Source organism: Portunus trituberculatus, chromosome 7, assembly GCF_017591435.1.
Source record: "Portunus trituberculatus isolate SZX2019 chromosome 7, ASM1759143v1, whole genome shotgun sequence".
In the NCBI taxonomy this organism is placed as follows: domain Eukaryota; kingdom Metazoa; phylum Arthropoda; class Malacostraca; order Decapoda; family Portunidae; genus Portunus; species Portunus trituberculatus.
This window is the reverse complement of record NC_059261.1, coordinates 1,018,743-1,033,742: the sequence shown is the minus strand read 5'-3', so window position 1 is coordinate 1,033,742 and position 15,000 is coordinate 1,018,743. Positions and strand designations below refer to the sequence as shown.

Sequence of the window (15,000 nt, the reverse complement as noted above, 5' to 3'; positions counted from 1 at the left end):
AACAAAATATAACATATAAGCCTAAGAGAATTAAAGAAGAATTAAAACGGTAAGAGATCTGTTCAAAAATCTAAATGATGATGAAAAAAGACCTACAAGAAGAAGTGGAAGAGATCCATAGACTGGGTCCGTATAAGGAGGGAGTGAACAGACCGATTAAAGTAGTACTGAAGTCACAACAATCTGCGGAGGATGTCCTATATAGAACATCAAAGTTAAGAGAGATAGAAGGTTGTAAAGAGGTGTTTGTGAGAAAGAATAGAAATGAGGAAGAGAGGAGAAGATATAAGGAATTGGTGGAAGAGGCGAGAAGGAAAAATGATGAGCGGTCTGAGGAGGAAAAGAAAAGTTTTTGGAGAGTTATAGGAGAGAGAGTCAGAAAGTGGTATGTGGAAAGAAGGAATACGGAGGAACCCCTAGAGGGAGCAGTGGGTGGACCGTAATGTATACTAATATAGATGGGATACTGTCAAGTAGATTGGAATTGCAAGACTATATGATAGTGGAGAAGCCTGATATAGTGTGTTTGACTGAGACAAAATTGCATGAAAAACAAAGATAAATTTGGATAATAAATATAATATATGGAGAAAGGATAGAGAGTAAAGGTGGAGGAGGAGTTATGATTATGACGAAGAAATAAATAAATGTGGATAAGGTTTGGTATGGGAAGAACAACGCAGAAGTGATAAGCATAAGGATAAAAAGTGATGGAAAAGAATTAATAATCATGGTGACCTATGTACCTCCTAAAACAAATTCTTGGACATTAAGGAATACGACAATATGATCAAGGATACTTTACAGAGTTTGGAAAGTGTATTATCTGGAAAAGAAAGGTGATACTAGTAGGAGATTTTAATTGTAAGGAGGTGGATTGGGAAAATCTAGTAAGTGGTGTTGGAGAGGAAGCATGGGAGAGAGATTTCTTAATCTAATGATGGAAAATATGATGGAACAGAGGGTGAAGGAAAATACTAGATATAGAGGAGATGATGAACCGGCTAGACTGGATTTGGTGTTAACAAGAGAAGTGTACCTATGTGGAGATATACAATACAAGTGTCCTTTGGGAAAGAGTGATCATGTAGTTATGGAAATGCAGATAGCAACAACACAGCGAAGGAGAGACGAGACATACAGGAGTGGTAGATTGAATTATAGAAAGATGGACACAAAAAGTTTGAAAAATTATTTCAGAAAATTAGATTGGGAGGAGATGTTACAAATCAGAGAAGTGCAAAAGAAATATGAGATTTTTATGAAATATTATAAAGAAGGAGTTATGAAATTTGTACCAAAGTATAAACCGAGAGAGGAAGGAAGAAAGGATTGGTTTAATGCAACTTGTGTTAAGGCTAAGGAAAAGAGAGATGTGGCTTGGAAAAGATGGAAAAGAGCAGGAATATACTAAATAAGGAGAATTATAGAGTGGCGAGAAATGAGTATGTGAGGGTAAGGAGGAGGAAGAAAGAAAATTTGAAAAAGATATTGTAGACAAGAGTAAGGAACATCCAAAATTGTTTTACAGGTTCATAAATGGTAAACTTAAAAGAGAGAGTCCATTGAAAGATTAAAAGGAGAGCAAGGGATAGTAGATGACCCTAAGAATATAGCGGAATTGCTAAATAATAGGTTTCAACAAGTATTTACTAAAGAAACAATGTTTGTAAAGCCTCAGAATGTACAAGGAAATGTGCACATGGATGACATTAAGATACCTAAAAGGAGTTATATAAAATGTTGGAGGAACTTAAAGATGATAAAGCGATGGGACCAGATGAAGTTTCAGGAAAATTATTGAAGGAGTGTAGAGAAGAATTGATTGATCCATTATATGATATTATAAGGTGCTCATTAGAAACAGGGAAGTACCAGTAGAGTGGAAGAGAGCTGAAGTGGTGCCCATTTATAAGGGAGGCAGTAAGGAAGAGCCTCTTAACTATAGACCTGTGTCTCTAACAAGTGTGGTCGGTAAGATTTGTGAGAGGGTGATAAAGAAATATTGGATACGGTTCCTGGAGGATCATAAGTTATTATCGGATCATCAATTTGGCTTCAGGAAAGGGAGGTCATGTGTAACAAATCTACTGAGCTTTTATTCAAGAGTGGTTGACAAAATACAAGAGAGAGGGGATGGATGGACTGTGTATATTTGGATTTAAAGAAAGCTTTTGACAAGGTACCTCACATGAGACTGTTATGGAAAGTAGAGATTTATGGAGGACTGAAAGGAAAAGTGTTAAAGTGGATGGAAAACTACTTGAGATGGAGGAGATGAGAACGGTAATAAGGGATGCAAGGTCGGACTGGTTGGTGGTGGAGAGTGGAGTCCCACAAGGCTCAGTGCTGGCACCAATACTTTTCCTGGTATATATTAATGACATGCCAGAGGAGTAAACAGTTATATTAATTTGTTTGCGGATGATGCGAAGTTGTGTAGGTGTGTGAAGAGTGAAGAAGATTGTGAAATTTTACAGGCAGACCTGGATAAGATTTGGGAGTGGAGCAAGAGGTGGCAAATGGAATTTAATCTGAGCAAAAGTCATGTGATGGAGATGGGAAGAGTGGAAGACGGCCAAGAGGGTCATATAAGATGGGTGAAGAAGTAGTGTTGAAAAAGGTGGAAAAGGAAAAGGATTTGGGAGTGATAATACAAGACCATGGGCAGTTTGAGGCTCATATTGATAAGATGTTTGGAGAAACGTATAATTTGATAAAAATATTGGATTAGCCTTCCATTATATGGATAAAGATATGATGAAGAAATTAATTAGTATGGTAATTAGACCAAGATTGGAATATGCTGGAGTGGTTTGGTCCCCTTATAAAAAGAAGCATATAAGGAAGTTGGAGAGATTGCAGAGAATGGCAACAAAATGGTTCCGGAATTGGCAGAAATGACCTATGAGGAGAGATTAAAAGAAATGAATTTGCCTACCTTGGAACAAAGAAGAGAAAGAGGAGATTTAATACAGGTTTATAAACTGTTGAATGGACTGGATGAAGTGGATAATGAGCAAATGATGTTGAGAGAGGAAAACTTAAGTAGAACTACAAGATCGCATAGTAAAAAGATAGCCAAGGGAATATGCTTGAAGGATGTGAAGAAATATAGTTTCCCACAAAGATGTGTGGAGGTGTGGAATGGTTTGAGTGAGGAGGTTTTGTCAGCAAGGAGTGTGCATAGTTTTAAAGGAAAGTTGGATGTGTGTAGATATGGAGACGGGGCCACACGAGTATGATCCCCAGGCCCGGTAAAATTACAACTAGGTGAATACAACTAGGTGAATACACCATCATTCACACTGCTGGAAAGGGATAGTCTTAGGAATCACACTATTGCACTCTACTAGCCTATAACATCAATTTGGTGCCTTGCAATCAAACAAAGGTGTTGCCGAGATTAAAGAAGAGTTCGGTCTGTTCGTGGGGAACCTCAGCTTCAGTAGAAACAGAATAATCAGCGTTGACACAAACATTCTATTTTCTAACCATTTTCTTCCTTAATTATCAGACGTTTCGACATCCCAGTATGTCATCATCAGTGGCCTAAAATTAGTAAAAATACTTTTGAATTCTAAAACACACAATAAAAGATTATACATAAAATAAAAAAAAAATTAAACACAAAATATAATGGTTGAAAAACTATACCGTTCCGCTGCATATTGTATAGTTTTTGAACCATTATATTTTATGTATATTTTTCTATTGTGTCTTTTAGAATTCTAATGTATCTTTATTATTTTTAGACCACTGATGATGCCATATTGGGATGTCGAAACGTCTGATAAGTAAAGAAGAAAAAGGTTAGAAAATAAAATGTTTGTGTCAACGCTGGTTCTTGTTTCTACTGAAGAAGAGTTGGTGCACGTTTTAAAACTACGAGAGTAAGATGAATCAGTCAGCGAATGAGAGGAACAGACAATGGCAGCGCAGGAGTGAATAAAAGATGTGTGTTTTTCCTTATTTTCATGCAGGAGGGAAGCAAGCCAAGGCCATCAAAATATTAAAAAAAGGCCCATTTGAGTGTTGGCTCCCTTAAAAAATAGTCACAAATTAGCCAAAATGATGGAACAATTGTCTTGAGGTGTCGTTAAGAGGTCAATGAAATGCGTACCAGGAAGTAAAAGAGACGTGTGCATGGGAAGCGGTTCAGTGGCAAGTGAGGAATGGGTGAAGCGTGGATGAGAAGTGGATTAGATAACGCGGTAATGTGTGAGTGAAGGGCATGACAGAATAGAAGATCACTGTAAGAAGCTGCCTAGTAGAGACTCAATATATAAGAAAATGAAAGTCCTCTTGGTGAAAAGGAATAGTAGTAGTAGTAGTAGTAGTAGTAGTAGTAGTAGTAGTAGTAGTAGTAGCAGTTGTTGTTGTTGTTGTTGTAGTAGTGGTGGTGGTGGTGGTGGTGGTGCAGCAGCAGGTGGTGGTGGTGCAGCAGCAGCAGCAGCAGTGCAGTGGTGGTGGTGGTGGTGGTGGTGGTGGTGGTGGTGGTGGTGGTAGCAGTGGTGGTGGTGGTGGTGGTGGTGGTGGTGGTGGTGGTGGTGGTGGTGGTGGTGGTGGTGGTGGTGGTGGTGGTGGTGGTGGTGGTGGTGGTGCAGTGGCAGCAGTTGTTGTTGTGGTGGTGGCAGCAGCAGCAGCAGCAGTAGCAGCAGTAGTGGTGTAGTGGTAGTGGTAGTGTATTGTGATAATAATGATAATAATAATAATAATAATAATAATAATAATAATAATAATAATGATAATGATAATAATAAATGATGGTAATAGTAATAATAAAGAATAATGGTAACAATACTACCAACAATAATGACAGCAACAATGATAACAAACATGTCTGTCTAATTCCTCAGAAATTAAAGGTGTTCTTCAGAGTGGCTTCCTGCATGGTGCTTGGACTCGTCATTATGGGTGAGTCAGGGCAGGGCGGAGAGAGAGAGAGAGAGAGAGAGAGAGAGAGAGAGAGAGAGAGAGAGAGAGAGAGAGAGAGAGAGAGAGAGAGTCAGGTTGTGCGTGTCAATAGGTACCTTATAAATGTTATCTTAATTTGTGTAATGTATTGCTTTATGATCTCTCTCTCTCTCTCTCTCTCTCTCTCTCTCTCTCTCTCTCTCTCTAGCAGCATTAATGATTAGCTTTTCCGCGGCCTGGTTGGTTGCCCTTCTTTGCTCCATGTGATCACAATGTTACTGCCTCTTCTATTTTCTATGACAATCACTCCTGGTCGTGTTGGTTGCTATCAGGTAGTAACACAGCGGTCTCTCCCCTCGAGGCAGTGTGTAACTACGGGCAGCAGTGGGAGGTCGGAGTGATCACCACCTCCACGCCTTACAAAGCAGGCAGTGGGCAAGAGATTCGAGCTCAACTGGGACTGTACCTTGGTCTGCGATCGGTCAACATTACTCTCAAAGGTAACCTCATCTAGTCTAACCTAAATATTCTCAATTAACCGAGACCAATGGTTCTTAACCTGGCAGTGCCCCTCCCTTTTGGGGCATCATTAATTTCAAAGGGGGCGTGGGAGTTGGAGAAAGTAAAAATTTCTCTAATTATGTTTGTCCTTCTCTTCACGAGGGCATGGTCAAGTAATGAGAAGTTCTGTGAAAAATGCAAAAGTATCGTCTTTTTCTTTAAAATCTGGAAGGGAATTGTATTAATTGATACAAGGGGGAAGGACCAAGTCCTGGTAATAAGAGTTAAGAACCTACACCACTTTAACCTAACCTAACCTGAGCTAATGTAGCATAACAAAGCTTAACCTAGCATAACTAGAGCTAATGTAGCATACCGTAACTCAACCTACCTTAACCTACGTATGGACCTATGCTAACCAAAAGTAACCTAATTCAGCATAGTATAACTTAACAGGCAGTCCCTGTAGTGAACATGCACAGTACTGCCTCAGCTAAGCTTCAGCGGCTATACGTGTCTAACATTGTCTTGAAGTGTAGAGTCGGTGGAATCCGGGTGGATATACACAACATTGCCTTGAAGCTTTCCATAATCAATGCTATAAACATGATAACTGTGCCTGTTCTAACCATTTATTCATTTTACTTCTGTGAGAACTAGTTTCTTCATCTCCTTTTCTAATGTTTTTATTGGGCTTGAATTCGTTAGTATTATCTATTTCCACACAACCCATCCTCCGAGGAACCTTGTCGCGTACAGAATTGTAGCCTTAATTTATTCACCGACTCGTACTAGTGAGTTGTCCTCGTAGGCTGTGTTGGGAGAGGGTTTGCGGGATAACTTTTGACCTGAAATGACATGACCAAAGCTTTCCTCTTCCTCAGCGGTAGATGACCCTCGCGGAGACTTGGCTGGAGAAAAGATCGACTACAATGAAAGGTTTACCTGGACGTGGGCTCAAGGCAATGCGGGCTTCGGTCCTAACGGTGAGAGAGAGAGAGAGAGAGAGAGAGAGAGAGAGAGAGAGAGAGAGAGAGAGAGAGAGAGAGGAAATTGCAATCTAACCCTTCGTCATGGTATATGAGAACAAAAAGAAAGACAAACGTATCTCCAAGCTGAACGCCCGTTTTCTTTTCTTTGTCTGTATCCAGCGGGGACTTTACAACGGGAGTTTCGACGAGCACAAGAGACGGGCCTCCCTTTACCGATCCTGTGGGCCGCTGAGTACTTCATCATAGACGGAGAAGGGATTCGTTTCGGGAGGCACTATCGTTACTCTGGTTGGTTCGCTCACATCTGCGTCTGGTGAGTATTGCGGGGCTGTGGCGGTGTGGATATGGCGTTGTGTAGCCTACTGGTGGTGCGGCAGGAAATGGTGGGTGATAGGAATGGTGATAATGATAGTGTATAGCTGTATTTTGTTTTGATAAAGAAATCCACTATACCCCTTTTCACCAAGTCTGTCGCTGTAACCCAGGCAACCCTTGATCGATGTCTCTCAGTCGCTGGTCGGCCTATGTCAGTGGTTCCTGTTTGAAGACGTGCGCTTTGTTTTATTTATTCATTCATTTATTCATTTACTTAGTTTATTTAACCATTATTTATTCATTTTCTTCTTGTTTTGTGTATGTAGAAGGAGCACCAATCAAGGGCAACAAAATTAGAAGAGGGAGGAGGAGGGAGACCTTACTGAGGTGCTGGTGCTCACACAGGATCAGAAACTACTGCGAAAAGAACAGAGGATCAGTATCTTGAAACCTCCCTGTTAAAAGAGTTAGTCTCGTGCAGCAAGACCGCAGGAGGAAGAGAGGCATGCAGTTAGGAAGATCAGAATAGCAGTTACCGTGAAAACAGCGGTACAAGATAACAAGAGATGCGACACTGTGGGACACTGTGGCGATGAGACAGTCAGAGGAGATGAGTTGATGAGACGAAATGCTTTTGGTTCACTCTTTCTAAAATAACGATTTACTTTGTTCTTATCCACCACTACAATTAAGTAAGTACCAGAGCTGGGCACTTCTATACCTCAGTCCGCACCTCCGCTCCTCCCTACCTGCGGACCACCAAACGAGATGCGGAGGTCTGAAGAGCGGAAAAATTTTCAAAAGTGCGGGTAACAGATACGGAAAGGCGAAATTTTAAGTCCGTACCTCCACATCTGAGACATGTGCGGAAAGGCGAAATTTTAAGAAGAAAAGGCGAAATTTTGACTCCGTACTTCGCACCTGAGATTTTCAAGGATAGAACAAATAAATAAATAAATAAAGACGACAAACAGTCCACACTACGCAGCATTACTTTCGGCCGTTTTTGGCTGTCTGTGCTACCAGGCATATATATATATATATATATATATATATATATATATATATATATATATATATATATATATATATATATATATATATATATATATATTATTGCCTTGTATTTTGTTTCATTTTTTGAAGTGCGGACTAGAGATTTGAGGCGCACTTTGATAGTTTTGGGTGCGGTACCGGAGGTGCGGAGGTGCGGTACCAGACCGAGGCAAAAAAAAATTTAGGCACGGAAGTAGTACAGGTACGGACTATCTGCATTTCGAGGTCTGGAGGAGCGGTACCGGACCACCCGATATCCAGCAACGCGCCCAGTTCTGGTAAGTACCTTAGTCAAGCTTGTAGCATGTTTTAAAACAAGGCAGGAATACTCAGATCGATTAGTCCATAGCACTGTTACAGTGTTAAGTTACCTGAATTACTGTTACTGAAGAGGAAAAACAGCGACAAATAAACACGTTGGCAATTAGAAACGTCAATGAAAATGTGAACCAAATATTGAATAGATAATTGAAGAAAATATAAGGAACAAGATCATAAAGAAGGAAAAGAAAAAATATTGACACACAGATAACAGTAGATCTGGATTTGACACGGGACTGCGGAGCCGCGCCGCCATTGCAATAACTTACCCAAAGCAGTCGACTGGTAGTACGCGGCAGCTGACTGTTAAAGTTATGATTTTGTAAAGTTTTATACAGTATACAGTGCATTTTTTAAGGAAATACTAATCATTACTAAATATCGCAGCAGTGGGAAGGTGTGAGCATTTGTGGAGGCTGTGAGGTGCACCAGATTAAGGGATTGGCTGACCTCTACCTGGAGGAAACATTATTATTATCATTATGTACATATTTGTGGTAAGTTGTATACACCCATGTCTACTGCGAATGAGTCATTTTAAAATCTCAGGCGAGCAGCGAGACGGCCAACGGTTTAGCCAATGGACAGTCACTCAAGTCACTCGGTTCAAGTCAGATGTGCTAGCCTAGGGATACCGCTGCAGCCAAGACTGAGGGGTTATAATTGTTACGTGCATGTTCAGACATTTTGACATCTGTGGAGACAATGAAACAGTGAAATGTGAATGCTGTTGAAAGAGTTTTGTCCAACAATGGATTTACAGTGAAAGTGTGAAGAGCTTGTGTCGTGGCAAGGCTCACATGAAAATGTTACTATGCGCGTGTGATGCAGTCGCTAGTGATGTCACTGTGCAGTGATTAATGAAGTACAGTGAGGTGAATAAGGAGTGAACATTGTGAGTGGTGTAATGCACACAGATTTAACATTGTGAGTGGTGTATCCAACCGTGACGTGTGTAGGGTGACGCTGAGTGTTGTATGCGGAGTTATTAATAAGTCAGTGGTACAGTGGAGAAGAACTGCTAGTGGTGACTTGAGGCGTACAATGTGAAACACTACAGTGAAATATAATGAGAGGTCACACAAAATGGCAGAGTGAGAGGTTGTAACTGGGACGTAATCCGAGACGCATGCAACTGGTGGCAGTGACTGCAGTTATGACACCTGGTGCCATATAGATAGTCAGTTTGGGAAAAGATAGTGACACTGGTGAAGAACAGTGACATGTTATTGACATCACTGTGACGTGGAAGTGTACTGTGGAGTGCTGTTAAGTGTTAAACTCACCTGATTACTAACGTGAATGCAACAAACCGATGAATGATTAATGGTGACTAGAATGGTAGGAAACAATGCCTAGGCAGTGACTGATAGTAACTACTGCGATATATTTCTTCGCATTAATGATGTAAAAAAATAAAGCTCGCGTACGCGCTTTGTAAATAGTCTTCCTAAAAAAAAAAAAAAAAGGAAAGTTGCATTTTTGTTTATGAAATTATATAGAGTACGCTAGTGCAACATCTGTGACATATATAAGGGGTGGGATAGTAAGACACCAACAGTGATGTCCACGCCAAGCGCAAACCTGGTGTCGCCACAGGAGGTAACACACGGTCACAGACTGATGACAAGAGGCGTAAACTCACAGGTGTGAAGAAGAGATGAGCAAGAGGACAGCCAAAATTATGTAAAGTAATTTATAAGTGATACAAAATTTGCATTTTGTGTTTGAAATACAGCTGTAAGCTTAAAGTTGTATTTAAACATCCACCTGGTACTTTATAAATTATCGTGTTTGACTCGTATAACTGAGCGGTACAATGACACGGTTGTATGGATTTAGATATCGCTTTCAGGCATTGAATTAAACACAGTTAGCTTGCTTCAGTGATTTTCATAGATTTCATAGGAGCCGAGATTTCGAGGTTTGAAATTTAAGGTCCGTTCTCCGGCTTTGGGTACGTTTACTGCAGCGCGGCGATTTTCGTGTCAAATCCAGATCTACTGTTATCTGTGATTGACATTATAAGTAAGATACATATCAAACCACGGCAGAAGCTTGAGAGAGAGAGAGAGAGAGAGAGAGAGAGAGAGAGAGAGAGAGAGAGAGAGAGAGAGAGAAGCTTTTTCCATCAAGCAGATATAAAATGTGAGAATGAATTGATAAGTGACATGAACATGGATTCCCTTTGTACTTTGCAGAGAGAAAAAGGAGAAAAAAGAAGAAAAAAAGGCCGATGTGAGTGTAGAGTTGAATTTCGAAGTAGTTGAGTACGTATGACTGAAACATTTAGTGCGTATCATTAGCTCCAGTCGCCTTGAGTTACAGAGACTCAGAAGGAAGTTTCTTTTACTTTTATGTAAGAGAGGACAGCTGGCCAAGGGCAACAACAAATATATAAAAAAAAAGACCCACTTAGTTGTCAATGCCCTTGCAGGTCCGAGAGTGTTAGCTGAGAGAAAGGGATAAATGTCTTGAAACCTCCCTCTAAAATGAAGTCAAGTCATAGGAAGTTGGAAATACAGAAGCAGGCAGGGAGTTACTCTCATTGCATTGGTCCGTCGGAGTGTTTTGAGAAACTTTTTGAACTCGTAAAAGGGCACGATCAGTTGTCATGTATATGGTGTTATGTTATGTTTTGTGATTTGAGTGACTTTTTAACTCTTTGTCGTTTCTTTTATCTCTCAGTCCGCTTACAGTGAGTCACGCATCTTTAGCTGACTGTCCATACGTGAAGTTATTAAAGGTCCAGATGAACACTTAGCCACGAGGAGTCCTTAACCTCCTCAGTACCATGACACATTTTCATATTTATTCTTCCTACTATTTGGTGATCTGATACAGCTTCAGAAACTTATTTGGCGGATTAAGATAGTGAAGACTCTGGCCATTAATCTTTTGACTTCCAGAGACCCTTCCTAATGGAAATGAAATCTTCTTATCATACCCAAAACTCAGAGTAAAATTGTGTCCCTGTACTGAAAGGGCTAACGGATACTTTAAAAGGTCACACAGATGAATTGACTATTTCTTATGCGCGTTTTGTGTTTTTTTTTTTTTTTTTTTTTTTTTTTTACATTACAAGGGCACTGGCCAAGGGAAAACAAAGTTGGAAAAAAAAAAATCCCGCTGGTTGCCAGGCCCTGTTAAGAGGAAAGTATAAAGAGAAAAACAAAAAATCTAAAAGAAGGGTCCAGTTAACGTAAGAGGTGTCTTGACACTCCTCTTTTGAAAGAGTTTAAGTCATAGGCAGGTGGAAATACAGACACAGGTAGAGAGTTCCAGAGTTTACCAGTGTAGGGAATGAAGGAGTGAAGATACTGGTTAACTCTTGCATTAGGAAGATGGACAGAATAGGGATGAGAAGAAGTAGAGAGTCTTGTGCAGCGAGGCCGCAGGAGGGGAAGGCATGCAGTTAGCAAGTTCAGAAGAGCAGACAGCATGAAAACAGCGGTAGAAGACAGATAAAGATGCAACATTGCGGCGGTGACTTAAAGAATCAAGACAGTCAGTTAGAGGAGAAGAGTTGATAAGACGAAAAGCTTTAGATTCCACCTTGTTTAGTAAAGCTGTGTGTGGATCCCCCAGACATGAGAGCCATACTCCATACACGGGCGGATAAGGCCCTTGTACAGAGCAAGCAGCTGGGAGGGAGAGAAAATGGACGAAGACGCCATAGGACACCTAACTTCTTGGAAGCTGATTTAGCAAGAGTAGAGATGTGAAATTTCCAGTTTAGATTTTTAGTGAAGGATAGACCGAGTGTGTTTAATGTAGAGGAGAGGGAAGTTGAGTGTTATTGAAGAAGAGAGGATAGTTGTCTGGAAGGTTATGTCGAGTAGATAGTTGTAGAAATTGAGTTTTGAGGCATTGAACAAAACCAGGTTTTCTCTGCCCCAATCAGAAACAAGTGAAAGATCAGAAGTTAGGCGTCCTATAGCATCTCGCCTTGAGTCATTTAATTGTTGTTGGGTTGGGCGTCTGTTGAACGCTGTTGAATAATGCAGGGTGGTATCATCAGCATAGGAGTGGATAGGGCATTGAGTCAGATTTAGGAGATCATTGATGAATAATAGAAAGAGAGTGGGTGATAGGACAGAACCCTGTGGAACACCACTGTTGATAGTTTTAGGGAAGAACAGTGACCGTCTACTACAGCAGCAATAGAACGATCGGAAAGGAAACTGGAGATGAAGGTACAGAGAGAAGGATAGAATCCGTAGGAGGGTAGTTTAGAAATTAAAGATTTGTGCCAGACTCTATCGAAGGCTTTCGATATGTCAAGGCCGACAGCAAAGGTTTCACCGAAGTCCCTAAAGAGGATGACCAAGATTCAGTTAGGAAAGTAAGAAGATCACCAGTAGATCTGCCTTTACGGAAACCATACTGGCAATCAGAGAGAAGGTTGTGAGCTGATAGATGCCTCATTATCTTCCTATTAAGGATAGACTCAAAGGCTTTAGAAAGGCAGGAAATCAAAGCTATAGGGCGGTAGTTAGAAGGATTGGAGTGGTCACCTTTTTAGGGACAGGTTGAATGTGAGCAAACTTCCAGCAAGAAGGATAAATAGAAGTAGAGACACAGATGAAAGAGTTTGACCAGGCAGTGAGCGAGTTCGGAAGCACAGTTTTGAGAACAACAGGAGGGACTCCATCCGGACCGTAAGCCTTCCGAGAATCAAGGCCAGAGAGGGCCAGGAAAACGTCTTTATAAAGAATTTTAATTTTAGGGATGAAGTAGTCAGAGGGTGGAGGAGTAGGAGGAATATGCCCAGAATCATCCAAAGTTGAGTTGGTAGCAAAGGTTTGAGCGAAGAGTTCAGCTTTAGAAAAGAAGAGACAGCTGTAGAGCCATCTGGATGAAGTAAAGGAGGGAAAGACGAAGAAGTAAAGTTGTTAGAGATATTATTGGCTAGATGCCAGAAATCTCGAGAGGAGTTAGAATTGGAAAGACTTTGACATTTTCTATTGATGAAAGAGTTTTAGTAAGTTGGAGAATAGATTTGGCATGATTACGGGCAGAAATATATAGGGCATGAGTTTCAGCAGTTGGATGGCTACGGAACCGTTTGTGAGCCGCCTCTCTATCATTGACAGCACGAGAACAAGCAGAGTTAAACCAAGGCTTTTTAGCTTTAGGGTTAGAGAAAGTATGAGGAATGTATAGCTCCATGCCAGAGATAATCACCTCTGTTATGCGCTCGGCACAAAGAGAAGGATCTCTGACATGAAAACAATAATCATCCCAAGGAAATCAGAATAGTACTGCCTTAGTTCCTCCCACTTAGCAGAGTTAAAATGCCAGAAGCACCTCCGCTTAGGCGGGTCCTGAGGCTGCACTGGAGTGATAGAACTGGTAACGGAAATTAGATTGTGGTCGGAGGAGCCCAACGGAGAGGAAAGTTTAACAGAGTAAGCAGAAGGGTTGGAGGTTAGGAAAAGATCAAGAATGTTGGGCGTGTCTCCAAGGCGGTCAGGAATACGGGTAGGGAACTTCACTAGCTGCTCTAGGTCATGAAGGATAGCAAAGTTGAAGGTTTGTTCACCAGGTTGGTCAGTGAAAGAAGATGAAAGCCAAAGCTGGTGGTGAACATTGAAATCTAAAATGGAGATCTCAGCAAAGGAAAGTGAGATAAGATGTGCTCCACCTTGGAAGTCAAATAGTCAAAGAATTTTACATAGTCAGAGGAATTAGGTGAGAGGTATACAGCACAGATGAATTTAGTTAGAGAGTGACATTGAAGTCTTAGCCAGATGGTAGAAAATTCTGAAGATTCAAGATTGTGGGCACGAGAGCAAGTGGTGTCGTTACGCACGTATGCGCAACATCCAGCTTTGGATTGAAAATGAGGATAGAGCAAGTAGGAGGGAACAGAAAAGGGGCTGCTGTCAGTAGTCACAGACAACTGTGTTTCAGTTAGGAAGAGAAGATGAGGTTTAGTAGAGGAGAGGTGGTGTTCCACAGATTGAAAATTAGAACGAAGGCCACGAATGTTGCAGAAATTGATAGTGAAAGTATTAGATGAAGTGTCAAGACACCCAAGGTCGACAGCAGAGGGCAGTCCGACCTGGGGACATTTATGGTCCCCTCCCCAGAGGGGGACTCCGAGGCAGGGCGTGGTGAAGCCATTATTAAATTTTGATTTGAAGAGAGTGTAAAAGTGTAAGGTGTTGTAGTGTAGTGTAGGAAGTAGTAGAAGTTGTCTTTAGAGGGCAGGCTGCAGCTGCTCAATTGTATAAATGAGACCACAAAGGGAACCGGGAAGAGAGGACACGGGGAATCACTCAGTCTGCAGCACTGCCTACATCCCCGTAAGTACCTCTCCTGGAGTATTCCACCGGGCGGCAGGTGACTACTGCCTACTCCAGCCGTGTTACTATAAATGAATGATACCACACCACACACTCCCCTACCACAACCACACACTCACCTACCACACCACACACTCACCTACCACACCACATACACCACCTACCACACCACATACACCACCTACCACACCACGCACTCACCTACCACACCACACACTCACCTACCACACCACACACTCACCTACCACACCACGCACTCACCTACCACACCACACACACCACCTACCACACCACACACACTCACCTACCACACCACGCACTTATTTCCTGAGGGATAAAGAAAGTAAGACTGAGAATGAAAGGACAAGTGTAAGGAACCATCTCTCTCTCTCTCCCCAGGACTGCCTTTCCGTTGTGGATTGTGACGATGGTTCTCTTCAAGATGGTGATCAGGATTGCTGCCCAGACCCTCGCTTTGACAGGCATCATGCTCCTATCATCTGCCATCATTTGGGCGACCAACAGGAATTACACTGAACTACAGATACCTTTCGAGGATGGGATCTTAACCACCAAATACGGACTTC

General features: G+C 41.5%; 1 protein-coding gene across 1 annotated transcript in view; it reads left to right on the top strand.

Annotated features, from left to right (window-relative positions):
* Positions 1 to 15,000, top strand: part of LOC123519820 (dual oxidase maturation factor 1-like) — a 37,612-nt gene that overhangs the window by 3,031 nt on the left and 19,581 nt on the right. The window contains exons 3-7 of the mRNA XM_045281341.1: positions 4,860 to 4,917; positions 5,283 to 5,417; positions 6,303 to 6,404; positions 6,570 to 6,723; positions 14,813 to 15,000. The exon at positions 14,813 to 15,000 is cut by the window's right edge and continues 24 nt beyond it. Of these exons, the coding sequence (XP_045137276.1) occupies positions 4,860 to 4,917; positions 5,283 to 5,417; positions 6,303 to 6,404; positions 6,570 to 6,723; positions 14,813 to 15,000 (637 nt within the window). The remainder of the gene's footprint in view (positions 1 to 4,859; positions 4,918 to 5,282; positions 5,418 to 6,302; positions 6,405 to 6,569; positions 6,724 to 14,812) is intronic.